The sequence below is a fragment of the Apaloderma vittatum genome, unplaced genomic scaffold (assembly GCF_000703405.1).
Source record: "Apaloderma vittatum isolate BGI_N311 unplaced genomic scaffold, ASM70340v1 scaffold44149, whole genome shotgun sequence".
Classification (NCBI taxonomy): domain Eukaryota; kingdom Metazoa; phylum Chordata; class Aves; order Trogoniformes; family Trogonidae; genus Apaloderma; species Apaloderma vittatum.
In genome coordinates, this window is record NW_009735530.1 from 7,939 (window position 1) to 18,138 (window position 10,200).

Below are 10,200 nucleotides of genomic sequence, written 5' to 3' on the forward strand. Positions count from 1 at the left end.
TCCTCCCGCATTATCTTTGCAGTTAAAAGTAGCCATTGCTGCTGAAGCGGGTCAAAGCAAAATGACCGGGTGCAAGCACAGCCAGGTGGATTTACTGTTGAATAGTACGTTTTCAGGAAAATTAAAGGGTGATTTATTGATAAGGTGAACTTTTTGTCCCCCTTTTTTTAAAAAAAATAAATATATATATAATGCCCTCAGTACCTTATAGGCTATATCCTATTTACTTCCATGAGGTGGGCGACAACTAACTTTGAAAGCATCTACATATTTTATTTTTTTCCTCTCTACTAGATACACATGAGACTTTAACTGCTTTCAAAACCGCCCTTGCCCTCTCTCACCCCTCTCAGTCCACCCCTGTTCAAGACACAGACGTGTGGTGCTTCTTAGGACAAAGAGGGACAACCTATACGTTGGCCAGCATTTGGTTGGGTCGAACAAAGCAGTTAGTATAGCACCGAAGGAGTTACATTGCTGTTTTTGTTTGTTATTTTTTTCTTTTCCCAGCTTCAATATTTTATTTTTTTTGGAACAGAAGCAGTAAAAAGAACCCAGAAGCACCGAGCTGAGTGCTTAAAAAAGGGCAAATAAACGGCTGAGGAGAAGAACGGGGAAGGAACAGACCCAAAGCCACCGCAGATGAGCGAGCAGCCCACCTGCATGAGTAGGGCTTCTGAATTTGCCCTGCCCTGATCCACAGCTGCCTGGTTAGTTGTGTGGAACAGCCTGGCCCACGCGGCCAGAAGATTTGGAACAACCTCCCCGTGGTGGACACAAGAAAGGGGCAGGGAAGGTACGTGGCAGACCAAGAGAGAGTTGGGTTCCTAGCTTTGTTCTTGCTTCATGCAAGGCAAGTCTTGGGTTAGAGAAGACAACAGCTGCTTGAAACACCACCTGGTTATCCAGACCAGGCCAGGTTTCACAGTCCTTACTCAGAAGAGAAAACAAGACCCAACAACAGACGCAGGAGTTTTGCCTGAGTAAGGAGTGCATCAGTAGACCTCAAAAAGCTTTTCTGAAAGGGAGCAGGGAGTCTTGCCTTGCATTGCATTTCCAAAAGAAGCGTTATATAATAGTCAGGGCACTTAGACAAGAAAAACACTTGGCTCCAAAACACACGCACGCAAAAAAAACAAACAACCCAGGCTTTCTATCACAGGGGTTTTTTTCCCTTCTGAATTATTCGACCAGTGGCGATATTTGGGGCAATGAACCGGATTCCCTTCCCTTGTTCTAAAGAAAGTTATCCTGGCTTTCACCCGAGTGTCTTGGGGTTCAACCAGGGATGAATCCACCTCGATGGACACGTAATGGACAGTCAAAACTCCCGCAGATGGCAAAGGAAGTTTTGCCTGCAGGAGGATGGTGAAGGCAGGCCTGGTTTAGTCTCTCTGGATGTGGCACAGATTTTTCTGCAGGAAAGGGGGTACTTCGAGCAAAGTCACGCGTGAGCAACATAAAGTCTAGCTCATCCTTTCACAACACATCTTCACCCTTCACGTAAGGAAACTGTTCACAAAAAAGCTACTGTACAACCAAGTAAACTGCAATTATTGTGCTGTCTTAGGCAGTCAAGAAACATAAAAGGCAAAAACAACGCAAAAAAAAAAGAAAAGGATTTTTTCACATGTTTATCAGTTGAGACACTAATTTTCCCATGCCTACAAGAGTCCTCAGCAAACAGTATACCAGCCTCCCAAATAAGGTCCAGGCTATTCCAAAACAGCGTGAGCAAATTTTTCACTGTATTCAGATGGAAGCTGATGGCTGAAAGATTAGTGCACATTAACCGTGGCTGATGAGAGCAACTTTTAAAGAAATTCAAGTATTCATCAGTAATCTGTTCGGTTCAGAAATACTTTTGCGATCTTTAGTTTCAAGTTTCCAGAAACAGAAAAAGGAAAAGGGAAAGGTCACCTCTTGTGTAAGAAAATAATATTGCAAACAGTGCTATTACATTTGACCAGGAAAGCAAGGCTGTTCAGTTGGCGCATAACAATTTTTTCCTTGCTTGTGGGGAGAGAAAAGACTTAAGATCACTTTTCTCGACACATGCACGCACCGGCAGGTTTTCCTTCTGCATGTTGTAACAAATTCCTCTACTGCTCGTTCCCGATAACAGCACAAACCCAGCAAGAATGACACTTTTTTTACGGCGCACCTTTACTTCCAGCACCTCTCGCACGCATTTACTTAAGCCTCACAACACCCCTGTGAGGTAGGTAAATATTATTATACCCATGTACAGATGGGTAAACTGTAGGCACAGAAAGGTTAAATCACTTGCCCAAGGTTACACAGCAATTTCGTGGCAGAGCTGGGGTCGAAACCCAGGAGTACTGTCACCCAGAAATCTGCAAAGAGTTTTAGACCGTGGCCACTTTCTACGCTCGCTGTAAAAGACCATCTGACAAACACAGCGTTGCACAAATCCAAATAACTCCGCATATTACAAAGTGCCTGGTTTTCAAAACCTTGCTGCATCTGTCCCAGAGGTTCAGGGAGGGGGAAAGTAAAATTTATGCTCGCACATCATTTTTGGCTGCCTGCAATGCTTTGTTTTGAGGTGGGTTTTGTTTTGGCTCTGTTTGTTTGGGGTGTTTTTTTAGTTTTTAATATACAACAGGAAAATATAGTCCACATTATTTTTATCAACCACATCACTTTCCAGTTGGGTTGTGTGTACATCTGAACATACAGCCAGGTCCAGATGGTTTATGCAGATTTATTTTAATTGTCACCAATTGCCTCCCTTCTCATCAGCGAGGAGCCAATGGAACATATGCAGCTATCCGCCACCTCATTTTCTCATTTTTCTCATTATCCTCCTGTCTGAGCTTCAAGTAAGGAAGAAGGGCTGAACACAGGCAATATCTAGCACAGCAGGAAGGCTCCCACCTTTCCTCACATCGCACCTTGACAGAAAAGAGTCACCACACCGTTATTCCCAAGTTCAAACACAACAATGACGCGATTCCGCACGTGCTCGTGGAGAAATAAGTGGATTGCAACAACCTCTAGTCGTACCCAAAGGTCTGGAAATGCATTCTGCACACAGTGAAAGGTTTGCCCACGTCTATTTGGGATAGCCTCAAATCTTCTCCTTCAAACCAGGCTGAGATTCTCTGCACCAGAATACACCTGAGCTCCACGGAAAAATAAAAAAAGCAATCGTCAACCTGGGAAACTACCAACCCCAAAGCCCCAGGGCTTTAGACAACTGCCAAAATAACAACATGCAAGATTCAGCAAGCAAAGGATTCGTAACGGAGTTCACATCATCCCTACTATCTCAGCTTCTACAGGGATTGGCATAGACCTTATTTTGTTGTGGCTATTTGGGCTTTCGTTTTGTTGGTTTTTTTTACAGTTTTGTTTTTGTTGGTTTTCATGAGTTTGTTTTTTTTTTTGCATGACCACATTCGATCTGAACAGAATCCAGAGAAAAGCTAACCCAGTGAAAGAAGAAAATATTCTAGAAAAGCCTGTCTCCACAATTTTCCGTCGACTCCGGCAGCTTCCAAATTGTCCCTTGCCCAAGCTGCCCAGCAAGCAGGCACTAAAAGGTTTTGCAAATGCACAGTAGTAAGTTTTTCCTTTTCAAAGCACCTCTGAGCTTCAATGAAATCACGCTAGATGAACCTCAGACCACATTTTCTTCAGGAGGTTTAATCATGCTGGCGGGTAGGTGGGTGACCAGGTGTGTCACGCATTTCTGCGTAGGGATGAGGAGCAGGGATAAATTGTGAAGTGAATCTTGCGCGCACAAAAATGCGTGCAAAGAGCACAGGATGGCTGCTCTCTGGAAGTCAGTTGCAACTCTCCCCTTGTGAGCAGCATCAGCCAGGGTTTAGCAGACCACTGACTAAAGCTCGAAATTAATTCTGTCCTCTTTCATCTAGTCAGCTTTAAATAAAAATACATGCAAATGACTACTGACTTTTGGCAGGTGCAGAAGGACAGGATGAAGCAGATAATTAGCTCCAATCCAAAACACTGAAAAAATATATATATATATATTTACACTTGACATTGGTGGCTTGCCTGCACTTTCCACTGGTAATTATACATTTGCTCCTCTTCTGCAGTTCAGGTTGGATATGCTGTGGGTGAAAAATGCCTTGTGTGGGTGGCAAAGCATGACAAGGGCATGGGCAGGGACCTTGTAATTACTGTATTTCCATTGTTGATTTGGTCTGGTCTGAATTATTCCTGTCTCCAAATTAGCTGCCTACAGATGTATAACGCTATCACACCAAGCATGCCAGACATCTGACATGGATGAAGGGATGGATGGATGGATGGGTTGACATCAGCACCATAAAAGCAATGCTGTTTGCAAAAATAGCCTCAGCAAAAAAGAAGAAAGCGAGCTGAAATAAACCTCGTCCACTGAATCGAGCAGAAAACTGAAAAATGTCAGATCGGAGCTGATACACTCCACCAAGTCCTGAATCCTGGTCTGTGGCACATAGTTCCATCTTTATGAGTAAATTAAGCACTGCCAGGATCCGTTCTGGCCATGAAGCCAACCGACAAGTGCTGGCCACATCCACACCACTAAAAATGCCACCGATACAGAGCGGCTGCATCCAAGCTGCTGATTGACGATGGTCTCTGGCCAGCGTCGACGCCTGTGCAAGCTGTGCCCCAGCTCTTTGTGGGTTTGTTTGGTTTTTTTGAGTGGATCCATGCCAGGGAAGGTTCAAACAATGTAACCATGGGGATGGTGGAGCCCTCATGCCCCAGCTCTGCCGTGGCATGGCACAGTTGGCTGGTTTAGATGATCCTGGGGTGAATCCAGCGGCACAAATGCACCAGAGAAGTTGCCCACTGATCTTGTGAATAAAAATGGGCTCAACTTTCTCCATGACAATTTGAAAAACTCCTCATGCAGTATCTTCCGGCAAGAAGGTGGGGCATGGTATAGCTAATCTAGCGGGGAGAAGACGAGGAGTTAAAAATCAGGTGAAACCAAAGCAAGTCACTGACCCTTGTGCACATCAAAAAATCAAAGGGACCCGGGGCAAAAACAACCCAGGAGGTGAGGACTGGACTCTTAGCATTGAGATTAGTACCAAGAAAGAGCTGGGATTTTGGCTTGGCAGAAGGCGCTGCTTGGCAACAAGATCACAGATGATCCCAAGAGGAAGTGGTCACCACACCAAACTGTCCACCAGGAACTCGGTGGGTGTAGCGGCAGAGCACGTGCTTTACGTTAAGGCGGTAATGAAGTCCGTCGAAGAGACAGAGCTCTTCAGGGCTGACACAGGCTCTCACTGGAAAACTTTTCCTAAACCAAGATGCCAGTGAGTATCATTCAAAGAAAAGAGTGGAGGCAGCGAGTTTATGCAGCTAAGCGTAAAGAAACAGTCTTAACATGCCGTGGAGGCACCTGCCTTCGTTGTTACCCATCTCACGAGCCACGAAGAAGGAGGACTTTGGAGAAGGGGTGTGTGAAGCCCTTTGTCAAGCTGGTTTGGCTGTGAGAAATTAGCACTGCATTGAGAGGTAAGGTCACTTCTAGAGTGTTTTGCCCCTCGACTCCCGTAACGGGAGGGAGAGGACGGCTGTTGGTTTGTTGGTCTGGAGCAAGGGTCCCGTTCCTGAGGGAAGGCAGGCTGCAGATGCTCACAAGAGGCAACACCAAAGGGTTTCCTCCTCGACTCCAGACAAGTGTGCCTCGGCTCGTTGACTCGTGTCTCCATCCTGGTGCGAAGCGGCAGATTCTAGCTGTTCGGTGGGGAGTGGATCACATCTCCAAATCAGACCTCAAGGTTGACGAGTTTCAGGCAAGGGCACCTTCTCATGGTGTTTTCGAAAATGAGGATGCTGTCTCCTGGAGGAAAGGTTCCTGAGGAACAGCAGGGTTGCTTGTCATCCGTTCCTTTCTCATGCTTATGCCAGTGAAATGCAGATGTGTAGAGGAGAGCTCTCCATGCAAGGGTCTTGAGTCTCAGGGAACTGGATCATCAGAGTAAATCTACACTAGTTTTAAAGGTACATAGAAAGAAAGTCCCTGGGAGAAGATATGCAGGCCTGTTCCTGGAAGATGGGCATCTCTGTGGTTTTTATGCCTCAGTAGCTGGGGATGGCAAGTTCACTTCACAAATTACCTCTTTTTATGGAGACAAGATATGCATTAGGGAAGAAACAGGGTGAAATGTTAGTAGGATGCTTGAGGAGGGACTGGTTCTGGGACAAAGGAGAAGGGAAATGAAAGCTTTTCACAAATATATAAGTGTGTGTGTATATATATATATTTATGTGCACAGTAAACAAGGGACATGGAATTAGACAGGAGATGGCAAGAAAAAGAATCCCTCCCTTTGCATGAAAATGTGATCATCATATTGGTTGTAATCAGAGCCCAGAAACATTTGCCTGAAATGGAGTTTGACTGGGAATTACAGTACCAGTGACAATTTGGCTTCTTATAAACTTTGCCGTGTGTCTCTAGTTTGGCGTGAACGAGCCCTGCCCTCCTTAAAAGGGACGGACACCAGTTAAAAGTTTTCTTTACAAAGCAAAATGAAACAACTGAAGAAACCCCAATGTTTTCTCAGAACACTGCAAAGGATCACTGATTGAAAAAAATGTTTCTCTTCAGGTATATTCAGGCGAAGAAAGCATTCAGCTTCTTTAAACTGTTATATAAAATTGGTACTAGTTTCTTTAAATACTATTATAATTAAAAAAACCAACCAATTCCTCAAATTAAAAAAAAAATCATAATAATAATTAAAAAATATCCCCCCCCATGCTGATCTTCTCTTCAGAATAGGTCAGCATGGGAGTTTTGCACCCTAGACAGTTACAGTATTTCTGGAATAAAAAATTGCAATTACACACAGAAAATACTACAGCATTCACTTAAAAATATCTCATTTTGTTGTTGTTGTTGTTTTGTGTTTGTTTTTTTTCCCCTCCCAAGCAGAGGGATGGTGGGATTGAAAAGATGCCCTGAAACAGGAATAATCCTTTTAAAGGAGCAATACTCTCGAAACGGAAAAAGGGCGTTGGGCGGACGCGAAACCCGTGATTTGACTCGAAACAAAGAGATTCCAGCACAGAAACAAAACCGGAGAGATGTGAATGTTCCGACACCGAGCGGGTTATTTGGAATTGTCAGGACAGCCGCGCAAGCCTCGGCCGGCGACCGTCCAGGCTTTGCCATCATCGGAGGTGGCAGCATCTCCTTGCGGTGAGAAGGCTAAGCTAAACCACGACGCACGTTTTTCCTCTGGTGTTGCTTCTCGCCATGTACTTACAGTAGAGGGTGACACGAGACAGTTTTTTTGTGGTGTTTTTTTTTTTTTCCTTATCAGCAGTTCCCCACATGTACCGAGTCGAAGAATTCTCAGCTAAGTCACAACAACAACATCAACGAAAATACAAAGCACCAAATCATCTCGAGACGTGAGTCAGTCTTACAGGTTATTACCGTTTGAAGAAGTTTGTTGGTTGGTTGTTTTGTTGTTGTTTGTGGGTTTTTTTGTCTGTTTGTCTTTCTTTTTTTTTGTGTGGTTTTTTTCGTTTGTTTTAAATCCCGATTTTCATGTTTTGTTTTCCTTAAAAAACAAAACAGAACAAAAATCAAAACCCAAAAAACCGCAAAATGGAACGAAGGATGCTTTACAATCACTTTAAGGCTCGCACTGAATGAGACATGACAGGTCTTACACGAGATTACAAATAATACATGGATACCTTTCACAGCCTTAAAATGATCCAGTAGGTCAAATTATTTTGCCAGTCACTGATCAAGTATTGTGCCTTTAAATTGACTCGCTTTTTGCTACTATGCTGAGTTTTATTATTACTGAAATAGATATGTGTAAATGTACTTTAGCGTATAACATTTTTGGTATGTAATTTCAGGGGTTGTGGATCTCTTTGTTTTCCAGAAATCTGGGTTTGGACGCTCGTTATTTATTCCACTGAGGACAGCGGTGCTTTAGCACACGCAGCTGTCGGGAACAAGATCGGGTTCGGTATTTTCAGATCAATTTGGGGCAAACCAGCCATTTTGCACGGCTCATTTACGCGTAAAACGCAGTTTCGTGGTGGGATCACGTCTAGAACACGGCTCGGTCAAGGCTTCGTAGGCTTGGCCAAACGGTGTTATGAACGTGCTGCCAAATCGAGCTACAGACCTGATTTTTGTCTTTGAGCCGTTGGAAAAATCCAACTCCATTGGGGGGGGGTCTTGGCTTTGCTTTCGTATCTTTAGACATTTTTTTTTTCTGCTGAATCCAATAAGAGCAACCAGATTGTTTTTTCCATACATTTCTCTTTTTTTGTTGTTGTTCTTTTTTACTTTCTTTTTTTTTTTAATTGTAAGGTTTGTATTTCAGTTGGTTGGTTGTTTTTATTTTTTTTTTCCTGGCATATAATCATCAAAGAGTTTTGCATGAGAAAGGTGACAGTACTTAATGAAACTCAGCACCTAAGGGCATAAGGCAGTTGTAGGTTTGTTTGTTTGTTTTTTTTTTTATTTTTCAATCAGCACCAATCCCATAAATAATGTTCTACACTTGGTGTACGGTATAAAACTGATGTGGAGATGCCTCCTTCTCCACCTGTGAATCCTAGGTGTGGAAGTTGAAATACTGTTTCTTGTGTGTAAAAAACAAAAGAAAAGTTTTTCTTTTTGTTTTTACTTACAAAACATAGAGAATATCTTTTTCTTTTTTTTTTTTTATACATACAGCAACCAGAAAGAAAGCTTATCTGAAGGTTTGTGTTTGTTTCATGATCTGTGTTTACCGTAAACAAAAATAAGGTCCCCTCTTTTACTTTTGTTTTAAGGAGCTTTAAAGTGAAGATTCATATTGTAGCAACTCATATAAGAGAGGTCCATCTCTATACCTAATACCTACAGCTGTGGGGGTGACATACTGGAGGATGTTGATAGTTCTTCTTAACCTCCTGTCTACAAAATGAGCATCCCAGGCAGGGTACCTTTTTCTCGGGATGTCAATCTTAATGAGAGGCCCCTCGGGGGGGTAGGGTCGCCCAGATGGAGTAGATGGGACCATTGCTCTCACCTGGAAAACGGGCAAGCAAGTGTCAGCTGTGAGTTCCTCCTGTTGCTCCGTGACCGCTCTGGTGGGCGTAGCCTGGGCCCCCCGGTACCCAGGGGTTTGGGGTGCCATGGGCTCAACATCGGGGGGCAAAGGAATGCCCCAGAGCAGCTCGGCGCAACAGGAGCTGACAAGGATCTTAGCTCTGGGCCCCATGGGATGCAGCACACCATAATATAACAGCATCAAAGCTATCCCAGCAGCAAAGCTAAGAAAGACACAACACAGTGCTGGCACGGCATATGAGTCAGTAGTGTCAGGATCTCTGTAAAAATACCAAAGGAGCGTCAAGGTAGCGTTCTCCGTCAGGACTACCGTGTAATACGCAAACATTCTGTATCGAGTCCGCCCTTCCTTGACATTAAACCAGCAGAAAATGTACACAATCCCTACCACCATGTTGAAGAGGATCTCCTCCCACTTAGACATGCAGAAATCTGTCCCACCATGGATGATCCAGAAAGCCATGGCACACCAATGGACCACTACAAAGATCCCAAAGTAGAGCTGGAAGATGGAAGCAAAGAGAGCAAAAGAAATAACTCGGGATGAGATGGTGAAGAAGCGCCAGAAGACATGGATGAGGGCCCCTCTGTAGCTCATACTCTTCTTGTCGTCCCTAGAGTCCCGAAGAAGCTTGTGATAGGAGGCTAGCACCCAAGCCAGGGACATCAGGGAGGCCACAGAGGACACACCTGCCGGAAGACACACAGATCCACTGAGTTAGACAGGAGCTTTGGTTGAAAACATCATCTGCTCACTAAATTATTGATTCGGGAGCAGGCTCAGTAGCCCCAAGGTTCAACTCACATCAGGTTGTCCTTACAGTCTAGAGGAGAGAAATACAGAAATATCAGTGCGGGAACTGGAAACGCTGCTGTGTTCAGGGCATCTCTGACACAGCGCATCATGCTTATCTTCATGAACCGTCGGCTTCGCCACCCCACCCCAGCTCTTCTCGCCTTGCAGAGAACAGCCTCTGTCCTCATCTTGATTAGATCCACACTTGAGAGTTTGAAATCCAGATCCAATCTGAACGCTGCAGCCCGAGTATGAAGGTTACTTTCCATAGAAAGGTGTCTGTCTTGGGAGTGCACCACGGCAAGAGCAA

At 44.2% G+C, this 10,200-nt stretch overlaps 1 protein-coding gene across 1 annotated transcript; it reads right to left on the reverse strand.

Annotated features, from left to right (window-relative positions):
* Positions 1–8,508: 8,508 nt before the first annotated feature.
* Positions 8,509–9,784, reverse strand: XKR6 (XK, Kell blood group complex subunit-related family, member 6; the record flags this gene model as incomplete). Its single annotated transcript, XM_009876598.1, has 1 exon — positions 8,509–9,784. A coding segment is annotated over one exon (965 nt), but the record flags the coding sequence as incomplete, so codon positions are not given.
* Between the last annotated feature and the right edge of the window lie 416 nt (positions 9,785–10,200).